Source organism: Lepisosteus oculatus, chromosome 7, assembly GCF_040954835.1.
Source record: "Lepisosteus oculatus isolate fLepOcu1 chromosome 7, fLepOcu1.hap2, whole genome shotgun sequence".
Classification (NCBI taxonomy): Eukaryota; Metazoa; Chordata; class Actinopteri; order Semionotiformes; family Lepisosteidae; genus Lepisosteus; species Lepisosteus oculatus.
The window spans coordinates 5,194,097-5,214,706 of record NC_090702.1 but is presented as its reverse complement, the minus strand read 5'-3'; the positions used below and the strand labels follow the sequence as shown (position 1 = coordinate 5,214,706).

Here is a 20,610-nt window from a genome sequence, read left to right as displayed (position 1 = left end):
TTTTTTTCCACACTAATATGTCTAAAGAAAAACGAACCGAAGGTCATTAAATGCAATTTTCCAATTAGCGTCGCAACAGACTACCATCGTGTGACAAATCTAGCTAATGAGGGAGCCTCTCCCTGCCCTCTACCTATGTTCCAACTTCTGTACTCAGCATTCACACCTCTGCGTGGTCTCGTTTATGTACTGTATTGTGACGAATGCTGCAGGTTCAGGGTCGCCACTGTGGGGAATTACGGGCTGTAGATGACGATACAAGGTCACCGACAGTTTTATTACAGTAAGGAGTGCTAATCACAGAGGCAGAGAGAGAAAGTGCAGGCATCCGCTGCATGCAGAGGAGGAATTCATGTTGTTTATTTTAGCTGATTGCTATAAGTTGTGATTACTGTTTTTTCGTTTAGTTGATTAATGTCAATTTAAATTAACGTAATGCCAATGCATTAGTACTTCAATTATCTTATAAGGGAAGGTTACTTATATTTTTTAACCATACATACTATATACTATAGTACATCATGCGATGGTATAGGTGTGGGTCTTGGTTATATGCGGATTTGGCTACTTGTGACAGTTTTCTGCACCGAACACTACTGTATTGTATTTTAAAGGTCATTTTTGATTTTTTTAAATAGTTGGCTAGGTTTGGGTGACTTGCGAGGCCCTTATGATCTTACAGAGCTACTGCATCGCTTCTCTGGTGCAGTGGGTCTCCTATTTAAAAAGATGAATCTGAAAAGTTTGCGCGTACAAACTTCTCTCCTCTTCCCGTTCTCAAGGTCCTAAGGGTAAAAGCCAAGCTTCTGAGCAGCTGGGGGACGAGGCAATAAAAAGAAAACCCATCGATGAGGCAAAACTAAAAAACAAGCTGAGCCGTTCTGTCGTCACGCGAATGTGCGTCAGGTTTTAGTGCTTCGAACTGAAACAAATCTTTTGCAAGTCTTGTTCCATTCTCCTCCCCCAGGCTGATACTTTAACACGGTTTTTATCTGAAAGATGAATACAGCACAACAGCCCATGATTGCAAACACTTCGATGATTAGAAATGAGCACTCTTTGGGAATTGCAGTGATTGTCGTACCTTGAGAAGGGTTCTTTGATTCTGTTTACATAAGCACTGTGATTTGCTCCTTATCTTGGGTAACTGTATGGCGAAGGAACAAAAATAAAGTCTTAATTGTCCTTTTCCACATACAGGGCATATAAAACCATAGAGGAAGATGACCTGAAGTTTCCATTAATATACGGAGAAGGGAAAAAGGTAAGGCCAGCATTTGTCGACTGAGTGGTGCTTGTTTGACCTTCCATTGCTCACAGAAATTCAAGCACTAGCGCTTGTGTGTGCTCTCAGTTCTGTCAGCCCCAAGGAGACCTGTGTCATCCAGCAATTTTCTGACCACTTTATCCAATACAGAGTCGTGAGGGAGCCAGAGTCTATCCTGGCAAGCAATGGGTACAAGGGATGCCAGTCCATCATAGAGCACACACAGACACAGACGCTCTCACACCAGAGCCAATTTTCCTTAACCTACCAGCATGTCTTTGGACTGTTGGAGGAAACCAGATCAACAGGAGGAAACCCACACAAACATGTGGAGAGCATACAAATTCCATGCAGACAGCACCCCAGCAATTGAACCCAGGTCCCCAGTTCTGCAAGGCAGCACTTCTGACCACCATGGCACTGTATCGCCCTTAGATCTGTGGCAGTCTCTTGAAATCTTTCCTTTTGCAGTGCAACATCAAAGGAGGTAGTCTCGGGAACTCTCCTGCAGGTGAATCATGAAGTCTGCCTCAATTGACGTGGGGCGTTTCAAATAACAGTGTCGCTCGTTCAGAACGCCTGGGGCTGTGATTGCGGGGCCGTTTGGAATCATTCAGATATCACACGTGGTTCAGCTTGAACACACAAGGTTAAGCCTTCTTGATGCAGTTGGAAAAAGTATGTCGGTTGTTGGAGGAAAAAATTGAATTTGTGGTGTTGTGAAAAATGCCTTTCCTAACACTGAGAGCTATTTAAGGAAAGTACCCTTCTGCCCCCCTAAAGATTTCCATTGGATTGTAATCTTTGGCATCACTTTGCAGGGAGAGATACAGTCTAGTTGAATTCCAGCACACATCAAAAGCCTGGTAAAGGGTCTGCTGTGCTAATCAGAGAACCATAAATCCCAAGACGCTGCCTCTTCTGTGCCTGAGGAGTGAGAGTACTTTGAACACTCAGTCAAGGATCTGCCAAGAATACTGATTACAACTACCCCCCCCCCCCCCTTTCCTGAGATCTGCCCTGTTCAAATAAGCAATTTTGGCACAGATGACATGTGCATCACAGACACAAGCACACAGAGAGATTTAACACAAGCACAGCAGTATCTGCAAGGTTACCCTTGAACAGCTCTGGAAGAATTCTGTGAACACTGGTATAGTCCACTTTGGGTGCTCATATTAAAATGGCAGCAGAGGAGAACAAAAAACGAGTACAAATGTGGAAAGGATAATCTGGGATGAGGATTTATAACTATGCTGTATTGGAGCATAAACAATTACACTAAAGTAGACTGCAATCTTGGAAAAATGTATTGTATTATTTCTCACTTGTTTTTTCTGGATTTTGCCAAAAGTTGGATCGTATTCTTAATATTTTGTCTCCGTTAGTCTCATAAGCATGTTTTATGCTTATGCCCCCCCCCAAAAGAAACCTCTATATCATCTTCAGCTGCAGACATACCAAGTGCAACTGATGAGCAGCGAGCAGTCAGAATTGTTGAGATTTCCTGTCTTCGCAGGCTCGTGTCATGGCCACCATCGGAGTCACGAGAGGCCTCGGAGACCATGACCTCAAGGTGCACGACTCCAATATCTACATCAAGCCATTCCTCTCCTGCTGTCCCGAGGTACGGCTGCCCAGTCCCCTTTTCCCGAGGGTGCGAGGATACACCTCTTTATTCAAAGAGTGGTGGGAGCGTGGAACAAACTATCCGGCCATGTTGCCGAACCCAAAAACCCAAACGGGCTAGATGGACTTCCTCACTTTTGTTATCTTTCTTGTGCTCTTATATTCACAGGGCAATAATGTATTGACCAGGGTGATGGGAAACTTGTTTCAAAATGACACCTCTCCTTCCTGTCAGTCCCAGGGTGCTTTCCAGTTGTGTTTTTTTTTTTTTACACAATATGTTGTCTTAAATACCCCACATAATTAAAGGGAAACTGCAGTCCGAAGTCTCTGATCCGGTTATTAAATTGCAGTAGCAAAATAAATCCATTGCCGGCATAGACAAATGTTGTATAAATTGTGAATTAAGCACAAAATTGTGAACTTCGTGAAATTACTGTAAGTCACCATGTTGTCGCAAACCCCTGGACTCACGAGCGAATAAGTGCAGGTCGTGCAGCAGACTTTTGCTGCAGAAATGTTCCAGTGTGATCTGCATGCAGAGTTATTCACAAGTAGCAATTGTTGGCAAAACCGTCTCGAAGTCAAGAGCAATATTTCTATTGAATTAAAAGAGTGTAAACAAATACACTTGTTTACATTGTAATAGGGCCACTTCACCTCACTGGACGTTTTGCTGGCTCGCTCTCAATCACAGAATATGGCGCTGTGCATACCTGGAAATTGAATCTATTTTGAGATGTAAATGGGAGGTTTTACACACTACTGTGTACATTTTGCTTTAATCAGTGTTGATTATTTCTATCCTCGAAATATAAACATAGTGTTGCAGTTCCCCAGCTAATTTCCTACATAAATAAGTATCCTACTCTAAGTATCTTTGGTTGATGCTTTAAAGGACTTAAAAAGGATTTGTTTCAGAATAACTGGACCAGCTACTCAGGGCTGTGTAGCCTGTGATGTCTTAAAGGTGGGTGGATTGGACAAATCCTTACTCATTCTTAATCCTTATCCTCATTCTTCCATGTGTTGCAATTGCAGGACGAAGCCGTGAGCGTAGATGTGAAAAACACAAAACTGGTGATTGCAGATCGGGTGGGGACAGTCGTGCATAAGCATTCCATTTTTTTTGCATTACTAGTGACGCATACACACAGTTTTCAAGTGAATATTTTTCAGCTAAACCTGAAAACTACAACAGAATGCTTTGTGAGGAAAGAGAAGATCAATTTCAGCAAAAGGCGGCAAGACAAAAGGCTGCAAAGTTAAAAACTTTAGTTTTTTACTTTAATAAGGCTCTGTTACATAAACAATTAAACTTAGGTATAGGCGTTGTTGCTATTTCCTTGCCCCTGTTCAGGTGACAAAGGTTTCTTTGAACGCAGGTAAATAGCAGTTGAACAAAACTGTAGTTAACTTCTGCATTCGAATCCTCCATTGGCGCTGTATAAGTGTGTCTGCGCACAGATAATGTGGCCAGCTCCTGTTTACAGGACACTTGTATTTTTAAACTCAATGCGTGAAGCTGTTCTTACACTTGCTCGTGCGAGTATTGATATGCAATTGGTTTATGAAGTTCTCCGATTATGACGTTGCTGGTTTTTTTTTTTACCTTTTATTTTAGTACTGTAAAGCACAGTTAATCCCATATTGGCAAAAGCTGGAAAAAAAAACGCCTGCACCTACAGCATCAGAACCCATTTCACAGCACTGTGTGCTTGAATTCAACCCCGATAACATGGGTTGAAGAGCACAGCGGGGAAAAGAGACAGAGGCTCTTGGCTAATCAAGTCACACCAGTCTCTCAGACAGGAGCAGGCAGGAGCTGCCTCTGTCTTCTCACTGGCACTCAACCTCCACTTCATCAACTCTGCATTGCAGGGGTGTGTGGTGGTGGGGAGGGTGCAAAATGGCCTTTTTCCCCGCACGTGTGTTTCTGTGAGAAGATCACTGACGTGGCCCAGGTTCTGTGACAAAATGTGCTTCAACAAAGGTAAAATATGAGTAGTGCCACCTTTGAAAAGGACTTTTTTTTAATAGTTCTTCTGAGATACCTTTGAAATTTTTTGTCTTTTTTAAAACAAATTGAGGAGATTTGAAGGAAGCAAAAATTTTTTTGTTTGAGTTTTCTCTGGATATTTCTTTCTAGTGTGCATACTTGAGTATGACATATAAAACTAAAATATTCAAACTTGAGGCCCAGGGGGTTTCTTTCATTTCAAGCCCTCGACCAGGCCTGTGCTGTCTATACTTTCCAAGATAATTAAAGATGTGTAAGAGCACATCCTTCCAGGTGGAAATAGCCCAATTCACAAACGTAAAATAAAAATAGTGCTTTTGAGGCATTGTTAGTAAATGTTCCTTTTTAAAGAACATCAGGGAGACTTGAAGGGAGCAAATCTAGTGAGTTTTTCTTCTTTCTTAGTTGAACCTGAAAAGCATCTTTTCCAGACACAGAACTGTGTGCACCCTCACCCCAACCCTCTGCCTGACTGACCCTCTGAGAATACTGTTGAAATGCTGTTTCTGCCGAACCATTTGTGTATCTTTTCCTTGTGAATAGTTGAACAAATTCATTTCATTTTGATCTCTTGGGAGATGACTGAAGCCACAGGCTTTTGAGACAGGGGATTAAAGCATGCCTGTGAAGACCTTATTAATGCTGTAGGAAAGAAGCATGCTTCTCCTCTGAGGAGAAGATACAAGGCTCTCTTTGCAAACGGAATTCTACTTCTCCAATACGTATTCCTTTTTCGGTATTATTGCTGTTTAAATCATGCCATTGGGCTTGAACTGCAAAAATAAACCCAGTACATTAAAAGAAACTTCACTTAAAAAACACACTAAAGATGTTTAATGTCATATTCAGATGACCACGTGACTAGCTAGATATTCACCAGGACACTTTGAGACAGGATAGGAAACTAAAATTGACTTTAAATTAAAAGACATCACTGTGTCAATTCAGCATTACTCATTTGCTGAGATGGAAATTGATGATAACTTGCCCATACCAAGTGAGTGTGTGATGCTGATCAGCTGTTCATTATTACTATCATCAATCTGACCATGTCACGGATTCGTTCGTTGGAGTATCTTCACAACATATTTTATGTTGACCAAACCTAGTCACTTTGTCATGTTTTGTAAGTGTAAAAACAGTTATTAAAGAAATGGTATGAATACTTTGAATTTTTACCTCTGTGCTGGTATTTAATCAGCCGAACTGAGTTTAGCAAAGGCGTGATGCTGAAGGTTAAACATCAGAGTAGTTTAATATATACACAGCGTCCCAGTAGATGGAGTCAAATGGTCATGAGTAAGTACAGTACTTGCTAGGATTATGGTTGCTCACTGAATCACAGCTTTTCAGGAGAAAACCTGAGCCCAGCCCATCGGAAACTAAACTAGTCGAGTGCTTCATTGTGTTTTGTAGCATTTTGTTTAATTTTACAAGCCCTTGTAAAATTAGCCCCAGATTGCACACGTGAAGACTAAATGATTTTTAGACTCCACGTATTGATCTATATAGGTCTATGGAAAATTAGATAATGAGCATGAAATATCCAACATCTGGTAATAGCTAATGAAAGAGCCCTGCAGCCAACGAATTTAAAATGATGGAAATTCTGGTGCAGTGTAATTCGCTTTTTTCCCCAATTAAGCCCCAAGGTATGACTGACTATGTTCTCAGAAAATGCGTTTTATTACCTCTGAGAATGGGTTTGCCAGAAATTTAATTGCTGGGCGTATCCACAGATGTCAAGTAACAGCTTGTCACTGGCGTGCATATCTTCAGTGTAGCTGTTCTACCAGGTAGGGCAAAGATCTGTTTCACTTCAGCATCACTGTGTGGTTGACAGAGAATGGGCTGGGACAGTTGGGACCAACACTGTCTAGTAATTAAAAAAAAAAAGTTCTAAAAGACAGAAAGAATCCTGTGACCGCATATCACTTCATATGCATATTGTGCAATACAACGTGCAGTGGGGTTAGAAGACTTCAGAAGATTTCACACCGATAAAAAGGCCCTACAGAAAATGATGTTCCCCCCATCTGATTCCGCTGTTCCTCCTCTTGTTCCAGGTGAAAGTTTACAACCTCACAGAGTACGAGCACGGAGCGGACGATGTCCTGGTGCTGGCTACAGACGGGTTGTGGGATGTGCTGTCCAATGAGGACGTGGCTGAGGCCGTCACCAACTTCCTGGCAAACTGCGATCCCGACGATCAGCACAGGCATGTCCTTTTAAATAGTTGTTGACCGTTAAATTCGTAAAGCACAGGAACGAAAGTGCAGCCATTCCAGGTTTTAATGCAGTTCCCTTGCTGCATCAAAAGTCGACACACCCTCATTGAAATGTCAGCTTTTGTCGATCTAAAGGCTGGAATCGAGACAAATCATGCCAGACCTTTTTTTCACCTTTAATAAGATCTTGTAACCCACCATATTTAGGTGAAAACAAATGGATCGTTTTTAGGAAAAATAACTGAAACGAAAAAAAAAACTTTCTGCTAAAAGCTGCTTGGATATCATCAAGAATGCTTTTACCAACTTCCGCTTGCCTGTGGTAGCACTGAATGTTGCCACGCAGATACAGAGGTTCAAATCTGACACTGACACAAAGTCATGTTGGTGCATTGATCATGGAGCTTCACATGAAGTAAAGGCTGACATTTCCGTGAATAGACCTTGGAGTTATGTTGAATAGGTTATTAATAGTGTGATTTATGTAGTACAATCAGGGTCTATAAATTGTATCCAGGTTAAAGAGCACTCAACCCTTCTGACTGTAATATGAGAGAAAATGATTCTTCCCAATGCATAATGGTAATCCTTTTCCATTATACAAATCTATCAATTTTCTAAACGTTTTTTCCCATTCAGGGTTGTGGGGCAAGAGCCTATTCCAGGGCAGGGTACAGACTGGGCAGGACGCCAGTCCATCACAGGGCACACACAAACACTTGCACCAGGGCCAATTTTTCCAGAAGCCAGTTAACCTACCAGCATGTCTTTGGACTGTGGGAGGAATTTAGAGCACCTGGGGGAAACCCACATGAACACACAAGGAGGGAGAACATTCAAACTCCACACAGACAGCACCCCAGGAATTGAACCCAGGGGCCCCAGTGCTGCGAGGCAGCAGTACTAACCACTGCGTCACTATGCTGTGCCAGACAGGTATCATTGGATCGATTCGTTTTATTTTTTCCACACAGTTAATATCACCATAGATGACTCGAGTATTGATTCATGATGCTAAACATATTCCTCTTCTTTCATCAGTTCACACTCAGACCAGATCGGTTTACACTGGACCAGTTTCCAGTTTAGTGACGGGGACACATTATGAGACAATGAGACGTAAAACCGAGGTCCTGACTCTCTGGGGTCATGAAAAAATCCCAGGGCGTTTCTCGAAAAGAGTAGGGGTGTGACCCTGGTGTCCTGGCCAAATTTCCCAGTGGCCCTTACCAATCATGGTAAGGGCCTAATAATCCCCATCTCTGAACTGGCTTCATCACTCTGTTCTCCTCCCCACCAAGAGCAGGTGTGTGGTGAATGTTCTGGCGCACTATGGCTGCAGAAAAGCACTATATAGTGTAAGGAATTGATGATGATGATGATTATTATTATTATTACAGGTACATGGTGAAAGCAGGTACTCACCAGTGGCCATTGCCAGTGTTTAATTGTGCCCCTGGCAGCCTGACAGTTCCACTGTTTTATACAAGGAATGTACAAAAGAAAGAATCACGAGTGACAAATCCTGAAGTTCTCCACAGAGCTTCGGCAAAATTACCTGGACAAGAAACACTCGACATAGCCCAGGAGAAACACCCAGCAGGAAGCCCGACTGGTGGGCCAGGAGCTGCAGTGGGTGAAACATGCCAGATTTTGGATTGTCAGCTGCGGAATGCAATAAGAATAAAGATAAGAACTGCTGTAGACTTGTTTGCAGTAAGGTCACAGCAAAAATGGAGAAACCTTGTAACGCCGTTGTGAGCTGAACTTCGCTGCTCGTTGCAGTTGCATTGTATTTTCAGACTAAACCAATTACACACCAAAGACAAGCTATTCAAGTTAATTAGACCCATTCCGTCTGCATTCAAGTTTTTAGCTGTTTTTATCCAAATACTTACTTATGTTACATTTTATCCATAATTTATTAAAATGTGTTACCACTTCTCTCCTCTATACATCTAGTTTCTAGCCACTTTACATGGTTCAAGGTAGTGGGGGAGCCAGAGCCTATCCCAGCAAGCCATGGGCACAAGGCAGGGTACACCCTGGACAGGACGCCAGTCCACTGCAGGGAAGACACAGACATGCATACACTCACACCAGGGCCAATTTTCCCAGAAGCCAATGAATCTGGGAAGAACCCAGAGCCCCTGGAGCTAGTTAAAATCACATCTAAATTAATTGTGTTGTGTGTGATTCTCTGATATGTTAATATTAAGGATATTTATTATGTTAACAGTCAACTTGATATGTGTCACTAGTATTACGTAGTAAAGTCCTGGTGGTTCAAATGTTAAAGCTCTTAAGCTAGCTGTCTTTACAAAGGACTTGGCACTTTACACTGGGAGTTACCCAGAACACCCGCCTGGAAGATCCCAGTCCAGGTTTTTCAGTTTTCCCATTTTAGACCAAATTCTATAAAAAGCTGGGAAGATGGAGTCTTGCCTTGTCAACTTTTTGTGGAAGCTTTGCCATCTATAGCTCCAGGGTTTGAGTGCTGCAAGTGTGACTAGAGGCGTCTTTCACTAAAAAAACCCGAAAAAACTCAAAACAGAACTTGCCATGGACAGAAACAGGCAGCTCGGCCGTCTGGGATTTAAGCAGGCCTGGGAAAAAATGAATTCAGATTCTGAATTCAACCGTCGGGCGCTCAGGCCTGTTTGTCTGCCTGCTCTCCTTTCGCACGCTGTAATAAAGTGAAACCCTGTTCTCTGGCGGCCACAGGTACACGCTGGCAGCTCAGGACCTGGTGATGAGAGCTCGAGGAGTGCTGAAGGACAGGGGCTGGAGGATCTCCAATGACAGGCTGGGGTCGGGAGATGACATCTCAGTCTACATCATTCCTCTGATGCACGGGAACAGGCAGCAGTAGGAGCCAACAGGATTGGCTGTAGCCTCAGTCAGGTACACAGGTGTTTGGGGTGGTGGGTGGGGGGGCAATTTCAGCCCATCCTCAGCCTCCCTATGAGCTTCATTCAATGCTGTAAAGTTCTAATAATGCAAAATCAAGTAAACCCCCTTTGGCAGGGTGCAGTAAGCGCAAAATTGTACAAGCTTCTCTCATGAGGGAGACCTCAGGATTCCTAAGTTTCCTTTCACGAACACTGGATTGCACCAGTCCGGCGTTTCATCCACTTGGAAGGGCGCGGTCCAGATTTTTCCGTTATTTTTTCCCAGTGACAAAAGAAGAGAGGAATTTGGGTAATTTGTTTTTGTTCCAAAGCTTTGAACCATTCCATCCAGTTTGACGTCCAGTCCAGCTTTGTGTTTCGGATTTGATTTGATTTTTTCTGTCTGGCCTCACAAGGGATGTGAAGGCTCTTAATGTACCAAATCCCCCAGGTTTTTAGTTGCAATTTTCTTTATGGCAGGAAATAGCTAAACCAATGTGAGGCAGGTGCAATGTTCTGTTACTGTGTTGTTTTTAGTTTTTTGCCTTCTGAGCAAATAACCTTCTTGTCTTCTGAGGTGTTTTTGTTTGTGTTTAAATCGGTTACCAAGAAAATGTTAGTCTTTCTTGAAATGATTGAACTTTCCTTTGTGAATTTCTGTACAATGTATAAATAGAAATCACTGATGTGTATTATTCAAGTCCCCTTTAAACATGTTAAAAAAGTATTTTCTTACGTATTATGGATAGTTAACTTCACATTTATTCATACTCTTGCCAAATTTTGACCAATCATTGATTTAGCAATGAAAATGCAGGCGGACAATTAATATTTGTTTTTTAACCAGGCCATTAAAATGTATCCATTTAAAATTATAAATTTTTGGATGTGTGGAGATCGGGGACAATGCTGTGACATGTCCCATGATGACAATATAGTAAATGCCAGAAATGTTTTTTTTTAACATTTTCATTTGAAATCAACTGATGTACACCTGGTTTTCTGTGCTAAATACATTTAGCTTTATCAAGGGTATGAATAAATTCAGAGGCAAGTGTATCTAACCTGTTGTGTTCTGTCACTGTGCTGTTCTGATTCTGAATGAGAATAGCCATGTGTTTCTTGTAAATATTCTCCAAAGCAAATGTAAGTAGAAGATTTCTGTATGAAGATGTGGGCCTGTGCGCCTGTGTATTCTGTTGGCTCAACAGGGAGAAGTTCCTTCTAAGGTAGGGAGCAATTGTGCGCCTTCGGAGAATGAACTTTCACGTGTGTTTTTCATTTTATTTATGCAAGAGTCTTACTACAGGTTTATTTATGGATTATTTTAATGTATTAATTATTTTTAAGAGCTTTTCAAGCTAAAGGTTCGTCATCTGCATTAGTAGTGTCAGGCTCGTCACCTGGAGATTGACAGTCCCCTGGGTTTGAAGCCAGTAACCCCTTAATCTTTTTTTTTTAATTGATCTCATGGTCAGATCAGCTGGATATATTCTGTATTTTGTCAGAGCTGATAAGCACTTTCTTCCAGGTACAGTTGCTGTGAACTTTTTTCAGGTTTGGGTAGACATGATTCCAGTGAATCTGATAATTAGGCCAATGAAGTCCATAAGGGCTTTGGGTTGCATTCAGTGATTGGAGCATCAACAGACTAATATGTAACATCAGCTAACAGACCAAGGACAGAGAAAATCACGATATCAATGGAGAAGTAGAGAATTGCGAACAAGAGCACTTTTTTACACAAGTTGGTGTTGGAATCTGAAATAAACTACCCTGCCATACAATGGCTTCTGCTTTCAGTCAAGAGTGAAACGAGATCCTTACAACAATTAGTTAATTTGCGCCAAAGGAACTAGATGAGACTTCTTCACATTTCTATTCTGTTATTTGCAGCCTGTTCTTTCAATATTTCACAGTATGCTTCAATCATTTAGAGATTGGTTTTTCTATATCTTTAGATGTTTCAAAATATGTGTAAATGATTTCAAGACGGCTTTAAAATATTCAATATTCAATATTTTGAAATATCGCAAGATTTCAACTACTTCAAAAGGCCAGATATTCCAATAGAAGCATTTCCAAATTTTCTTTTCATATTTGCGATCTTCTGACCGATTCCAGTTCACACATTATTTAAAACCGGTATGAGATAAACATGTGTTCTTAAATTTGACCAAAATAATTTCTGGCTTGCAAGTACTTTTGCGCCTGAGCTCAAAATTGTCCGTTTTTATGATATGCGTTTGTTTATTTATTTAACACCCTCTTGATAATGGCTCGCCTCGGACTAGGCAAGTTGAGCAAGATTTTTCCGCCCATAGGACCTATCGCCAGTGACCAGGAAGTAATTTCTCAAAATGAATAGGAAGCCATTTTAAAAGATGACATCGGCACGAAGGACAGATAGCTTAAAATGAAAATGGAAAAACAAACAAGCGATTTAAGATGTCCCAAAACATATTTAGTGATTTTGCATAATAAAGAGGACCCAGTTTGAAAATATCTGCCAATGATATCTTTAAATTATCTTGAAATGCACATTATCGCTGTAATGACACGCTACTGCATTGGGACTTGTAACGAGATCCTGAAATGTAAGAATACCCAGGTACTGGATAAGAGGCAGCTGAGCAGTTAATCTGCAAGTACCCTGCAGGGAATCAACCAGAGTTGTGCGTTACTGGAGCCAGACTGAGCGGAGATGGAGGTGAGAGGCAGGCAGCTAGCTGACAGGCGAGCTGAAGCAATCAAGCATGCTTGTACAACTGGGGCTGTGGCTAGCTGAGACTCAGGTGTGTAGCTGAGCTGAGCTGCGCGTACGGACAGAAAACTCAGTTCAAGTCCGTGGTCGAACAGGCGAGGATCACAGCCGAGAAACGAAAGGAAAGACCGTAACACGGGAAAATCCGCGAGACGATGTCGAGACAGCAAGTAAGAGTCGGAATACAAAACAAAACACGTCTAGAGAGAAACAAGGAATCATGACTTGAGGGCATTCAGAGGCAGAACTTTGGAACAGGACACAAAGGGCACAGAGTTGAAACTCAACGACAGAGCCCCAGGCTCTGTCAGGTCCGTCCTGACAGTATTTACCGTCAAGAACACTGGGGACAGCCCTAGTCATAAACCGACTCCAGTTGCTCCAAGTCTCCAGGTGATGAGTATCCAAGGCAACCAGCGCAGGGAGACACAAGGCTAGCTTGGCCCACTGCTTGGGATGATCTCCAGGCGATCATTTGGCCGGCGAGGGGAGGAGCTGTCTTACTGAGAGAAATGTCCTGGCCAGTCGGCTTGTTCATAAAAAATACAGATATTATTCCCCTTCTTAAACTGTTACGTAATGTAAACATGAAATTAAATGATAAACTAAACACTGCTGCAAATACATTCTGATATACTATACGTCTTAATTTCTGGACTGACTTTAAAAAACCACTCGCAATATACAGTCTGTTTCTGAGCCACTGTAGTAACACTATTCAGTAACTGCTAGCATCAGCTAAGAGGAACAACAGCAAGGCTGTATTGTTGAACACATAATGGATCTTCAGATCTGTACCCTTGTCTTGATGTCACCCACATACTTGAAATACTTCAGAACTACTTTATACTGCATCTGGACTGCTTATCTGTTGAATTGTGTTTCATCACAAACACTTTTGCTTCTCTTTTATCCCCAAACAATAGTGAATAGTACGTCAATTTTTAGATAACAGTGAAACACTCTTTTCCCAGACTGTGATTACTCTTAAAACAGAAACTTTATAAGTGGTCAGACCCTTTATTTTTTATTATTATTATTATTATTATTTTCATTTTATGCACGTTTTAGTAAGACAAAGTGAGGCACTCATTTTCTCATCCTGCATTGTGAACGCAGGAGGAATTTATTTTAGTATCTGCTCCTGCTGTGCAAAGCCACTCTTTTGTGGCGTTTGAATGAAACAAGAAGGCAGATTTAGTTTGGATCTCCGATGACAATGGAATTAAACCCTAGTAAACAGAGAGACATGTTGTGTCAGGGAGAATATTTGGAGATAGTTTTCCCACAGTAGAACCACATGGAGGGGTCAAGTGTATAACGTTAAGGTCATATTCCTCTATGCCCTCCCTAAAGCAATTCTGTTTAATCACATCCGTTCAAACATATATTTTTGTATTCTTTGCAGAATTGAATTCTCCCTCAAGCTACATATCGTGCAACAGTACTATCAGGTGATGGGATTAGGGTCCACTACGTCAGCAGCAGCACAGACATAATGTCTATGCGTGATACAGAAGTCATGCTGAGGAACACAGAGTTAGTGTTGCTGCAGTGATGCTGCCCTTTATGTACAGTACCTCTTAGGAGTCGTGACGTTTTCATATTTCTAAATCATTCAAAGCTATATCAGAATGCACAGTTAAAACAAATCTAAATTAAAATCAATTGAGGAAACGGGTGTAAGTAAATGCACTTTTTTTATCGGTGTGGAAAAGATTAATACATTTGTTCATTGCTAATACACATCTTCACAAGATTCTAATTTCAAGTATATCCTGCTGTTTTACAACTGTTAAATTCCTTCTACCTCAGTTATTGTTCTTTGGAAATAGTCGGTACATTATAAAATACACTGTACATTAGGAAAGTGCACAGTAGAATGTTTTTCAGAGTTGAGAAACTTATGACAGTAGGGGTGAATTAAGTGGAGACTTTAATTAGAATTTAATTCGTTTACGCAACTCGAGGAATGAGGTTCTCCAGTAATTTTTCCAAGCACATTGCTCATCGCACAGTGATATGACAAGATTTCTCTTTATAAAACCCTTCGAAAATAAATATTTGTCGGGAGAAGGCTAATTTTAAACTGTGTGCCATCTTGAAATCTTACATGAAGTAGTTACTGTTAATTAGAGAAGCAGAGGGAGCCCCTATCACATTCTGACTAGATGGAAAGAAACCCAGAAATACTCAGCCCCTACATTCATGCTCTGTTTATTTCTACACTTAGCTGACTGAGCTCAAGTCTAACTTAGATAAACTACATTTCCGAGCAACTTGTTGCATTCTACAGCTTGAATGTTTTTTTCCCCATAATACTGAGGTCTTAGCTTGAAAATAATGTCATTACCCAATGAGATTTTGATTTTGTTTGCCAGAGCAAGATCCTTAATAATTAACATTTATTACAATTTATGTAGCTTCTTTCACGTGATGCACTCCAAGTCAACTTCACCAAATATTAGAAATGCTGTAGGTGTGTAAATAAGATGGAGTTAAATGCTTGACATCACTTTATGGAGATACTGCTTCATTTTATTGGTTTTCCTTTCTGATGTAACATGACAGGATTTGCAAAGAAATCTTTCCTTGCTGTGGGGAAACATAGTAGCCTTTGTTATTGATGTTGCTCAAGAATATTCTTTTACACTACGAGACCCTCTACACTGATAGTGTGCCATACAGGTGTGACTAAATCATCATACCCAGCTGCAATATTCAGATACCTCAAAACTGCTGAAAAATATGTCAGCTGTAGTCACATAGGGAATTTTATTCTAAAACAGGAGGTGCGCTACTGCATTTTGTTCATGAAAAGGCAGACAGTTGGGTGCAAGACGAAATAGCATTGTCAGAAAACTTAGTTAAACCAATGTTTAGATGTCAAAGGTGTACAGCACTATGTATATGTTCAGTCTTTTGGAAGGAAAATTAGAGATTATGAAGCTGCACTTTTTAAATGATTGTAACCAAACGAGTACAAATATGCTTTAATTATTGATTTGTAAAGGTTTCTCACTACTATGCCTAAATGCTCAGTGAAAATATGAAACACAAGACTCAGGCAAACAGACATGTGCAGGGAACTGACTCTAACTTGTTACAACCCCCACCCCTGATAACACTAGCTGACTATTAAGATGAGAGAAAAGTGCATCTTCTCCCATAGAAAGATGACAAAAAATTGCACAAAATAACTGCTTTGTTAAAAAAAAAAGATGCACTTTATATTTTAGTGTGAACTTTTTATAGTAAGTGAAGGACATCTTATTTCAACTCTTACGTTCTATGAATAATATGTTGAGAACAAAATAAAATACCTTACCAAATAAAATGTGCTTAGTTCCCTTTGAACACAAGACTGACAGAGGTACTGCTTTTTTTTCCCATTTTGGATTGTGCAGTAGATTGTTTTTTTTGGCGTAGGCGGTGACGGAGTGCTTACACACCGTCAGGAACAGACAGGACTGTGTAAGTTTCAGCAGGGAGTCTCCACGATTAAAGTTCCTCTCTCACTGTAACTTAACAGGTGTAAAAGGTGGCCATTTTTGACTGCCCTCTCCTGGAGAATCAGACACTCTTTTGTCTCTATCATTGCCTGAAAATAGTGTACCACAGAGAATCTGGGAATGTACTTGCACAGACCCCCAGGCCAGTCACTTGGGAAAGATATCAGCATGGGACTGCATGTGTCATAATTTACCCTTAAATGTATACAAACAGTTATGAAGTTAAAACGACAGGTATTATGTATCTTTTTTATTTTGATGGCCATGGAGTCTTATTTTGCCACTTTGTGGAGTGTTATGTGTAAAACAAAAAGCACAAACCCTGCTAGTATAACACTGTATTCTACAAAATATTAGAGCATGGTAGGTTCCACAGGAGTATTCTGGATGTGTCAGACATAATGGCCTAGCACTTGATATGCCCTAAGATTCCTGAGGACTATAAAGTAGTAGCAAACCAGGCCTTTTGTTTGGTGCTATTGCTGTCCTATGATAAAGAAGGTTGATGTAAGTCATTTCACTAGAGGCAGAGCTGTTGGTGCACATGTCTCTGGTGGATCATGCAATCTAATAGAAGAGCAGACTGATGTGCCAATACAGACAACCTCAAGAGTTTACAGGCAGTTAATGGCATTGTATGGCTGGCAGTATATTTTAAGGTTCCGTTGCAACTCCCTCCCATAATATAAAATTTAAAAAGAAGGTTTAATAAGACATTTGTCCCAAGGTTAGTAGGCTAGAGGTTCCCAGCCATTTAGCAATGTTTAAAACCCAATGTTCACCGTTTTCAAAACAATGATCAAAACAGCTCAAGAAAAATGGTACATGCCTAGCCAATGTGAAGTATTGAAGTAGCTGACCCAACACATATACTGTACCAATCGAATCTGATCACTTCTTCTCCTCTACACATCCTTCAATCTAAAAGTCTGCTTTTTGGGCTAGCAAAGAGATCTGTCACACTTCACTGTTCGCTTCAACCAAACTAGCTAAGCTTTCAGTGGATAGCCATAGAGATGATTCTGCTTAAACAATATTGTGTAAAGTATTCTACTTTCTAAATTCTAAGCAAATGTCTTTTGGACAGCAGTGTGCAGTATATAAATCAACCCTTTGCTTTTGGGCTGTTCATTTGTCATTTTTGCATGGGACCATACTACAGTATATGAAAGTATGACTGGAGTGCACTGAAACCTGAAACAATTGTCCAGGTTTCATGTCCCATTCTACAGCCATTGCAGTTCCACTAAGGACTATGTAATCAGTGAGTTCTGTAGTCTTTATCTGCCCCTTTGCTTGATTTAATACTCACACTGATCTGAAACTTTGACATTCTAAGCAATGATACAAAGTAACATTAGATTTTCTATTATTATTTGAGCCCAGTAAAGGCAGTGGAATTATTGTCAGTGAGGACACAGGACAGGATGAAATAGTGATAACAGAGATCTGTCATGCAAGCGGTCTTTCATACCAAATCAGTCCAGGTTCTGCTTTTCTACATCAGAATCAAACAGAAGAGTTGCTACAGTACTATCATTTTCCACGACTGCAAGAATTCTGCACATTAAAAAAAAATGAAATTCATGGACTGTGGCAGACAATCAGATTGATTTTACCAATGCAGAAGTAGGGTGTGTGGCAGCTGGTCACAGAGTTACACAGAAATTAAATTTCACAATGGACTAGCACATTTTATATATATTTTATTCTTAATCATAGACTGGTGTGTTTCCCATGTATGTTAGTCTGGGATAATGACCATTGTTCTAGATAGTCCTTTGAAAAAGACCTTTTCTGCTTGATCAGATCTTATAAATAAGGGGTTATCATCAAAAGAAAGAAAAAGAACAAATAAATGGAATGTGATTTTCTGAACAAAAACAGAAGTATCCAGAAAGGTGATATCAATATTCCTAGGTATAATACGAAGCACTTGAAAGTGAGCCAGCATTAATCTTTTCAGACAAAAAGAAATATACATAGAGATCTCAGAGTGGCTTTTAGAGAGGTCTTCTCTCATCTCTTTGGAGTCTATGGAGTTTGAAAAAAATATCTAATCAATGGCAATGAGGAGATTGTACCACATGATTGTGTAAACGTAATCATAGCTCCACGATTGTGAGCGATAAGACTGAGGCAGTATACTGTTGGAAAAACTTGGATTATATATTATTTTACACTGTGACATCACTGAAAGTCATAACTCACTCGTCAGAATAAAACACTTCACACGTTTGAAAACCTGTTTTCAAACTTAAGATGTATTCATTTGTTTAGTTTTGTCCGTTTTCCAGAAAATGCATTTGTGTGTGTCTCAGTTAGCCTGAGGCTGTCAGGCATTCAGCATTGAAGTACTTCTGTGAAACAAAACTCTGTCCACCCCTGACCCCCACCTCCGATTATCCTTTTCACACTGTGTTAAAATAACCAATGTAGTATCCAGCTCTGAGAAGTAAAAGATATTTTGACATTAGCTGTATTATATGTAAGAATTCAAGAACTGTAAACAAAAAAAAATGTAAAGTTGTTTGAATGTAAGAGACATTTTGGACCAATGTTAATTGTATCCTTTGTGAATGTGAAATGTACATTTTTGTAACCAGAGGAAACTATGAAGTCAAAGGTTATTTTTAGTGTTTTGAATATTTTAAGTGCAATAAGGATAAAAGGTAGAAAGAACTTGAAACAATGTGGACCTACAATGTTCTTTTTTTTTCCTCAGAAACATAAAGACTTTCTTCCTTTGAATGTTTTCTGTGCATTTTGTTCTGTACTTCCTTGCACATTTATATACAGCTCTAGAAGAGGGGTGCAAAGAGAATGTTACACTGCACACAAATGCATGGAATAGTCTTTTGTGGAAAAGTATTGAAAGTGACTTCTTCACTTGGAAAAAAGAAATCTTCAAAATGTCCTGGATTTCACACTGCCTGTTGGTCTTGATGAAGCACTTTTTTTTAGCCACTTCTTAGTGCACCTGATCTGGGTAACCAAAGTGTTGTTTGTGGAAATATCTGGGAAATTTGCAGACTTGATATATTGTATAGTATGTCGAACAGGAAGAAAGCTGTCTTTTTCAGAAGTTATGAACTCTTTAGCAGTGTCCATTTTCAAACTGGGTCTTCCAATTGAGGGGCATGGGAGAGCCAAAGCCAATACTGGCGAGCAATGGACGTAAGGCAGGATACTTTCTGGACAGGACGCCAATCCATTGCAGGGCACATGTAGACACAGACACACACACCAAGGACGGTTTTCTCAAAACCCAATAATCCCACAGTCCCAATGTCTTTGGACTGTGGGAAGAAACCCCTTGGAATACGGGGAGAACATACAAACTCCACACAGACAGCATACCAAGAATTGAACCCAGGGTCCTAGCACTGCCAGGCAGCATTGCTAACCACCGTGCCATCATGCTGCCCTCACAACCTTTACATGTTGTGTTTAAATTGAAACAAAAACACACAGAGCAGAAGGTAATCATTCATTGAGATGTGAGCCTGGCCAGGACCAGGATGGGAGACCTCCTGGGAAAGCTAAGGTTATTGCCAAAGAGGTGTTAGTGGGACCAGTATGGCAATGGGGACACCATAATGTAAAAAGGCGCCATCCTTCGGATGAGACGTAAAACCGAGGTCCTGACTCTCTGTGGTCATTAAAAATCCCATGGCGTTTCTCTAAAAGAGTAGGGATGTAACCCCAGTGTCCTGACCAAATTTCCAATTGGCCCTTACCAATAATGGGCTCCTAATAATCCCCATCTCTGAACTGGATTCATTACTCTGTTCTCCTCCCCACTGAGAGCCGGTGTGTGGGGAGAGGACTGGCGCACTATGGCTGCCGTCACATCATCCAGGTGGGGCTGCACATTGGTGGTGGTGGAGGGGAGTCCCCATTACCTGTAAAGCGCTTTGAGTGGAGTGTCCAGAAAAGCGCTAGGTAAGTGTAAGGATTATTTATTTTGTCTGTGCTCTTTTCTATGATGTTTTTCCACCAATGATATTGAACAGGCGACCGTGACTGCTGTCACTCTGCAAAGGAACTGTGAATTAGGTTTGCATATTGAAGTGGAAAATTAAAAGAAAGGTGCAAAAAAACATATTACACAGTAGTTTTATGTTAATTGGTAAACTTATCACTGTTCTCCAATTCTGATCATGGTAGAGCTCTGTCCATCAGTTTGTTTTTACATTTGTCAAATTAGGGGCTCAAGTTTAAGTCACTCTAGACTAATAATGTTAATTGCAAAGTTCAGTAAAAAGCTGGAAATTAAAATCAGATGACCAAAACCAT

At 40.5% G+C, this 20,610-nt stretch overlaps 1 protein-coding gene across 1 annotated transcript in view; it reads left to right on the top strand.

Annotated features, from left to right (window-relative positions):
- The window catches only part of ppm1h (protein phosphatase, Mg2+/Mn2+ dependent, 1H), an 85,049-nt gene extending 65,987 nt beyond the window's left edge, over positions 1–19,062 (top strand). Inside the window, exons 7-10 of the mRNA XM_015353294.2 lie at positions 1,201–1,264; positions 2,787–2,894; positions 6,983–7,134; positions 9,869–19,062. Of these exons, the coding sequence (XP_015208780.1) occupies positions 1,201–1,264; positions 2,787–2,894; positions 6,983–7,134; positions 9,869–10,016 (472 nt within the window). The 3' untranslated portion in view covers positions 10,017–19,062. The remainder of the gene's footprint in view (positions 1–1,200; positions 1,265–2,786; positions 2,895–6,982; positions 7,135–9,868) is intronic.
- The last annotated feature ends 1,548 nt before the right edge of the window (positions 19,063–20,610 follow it).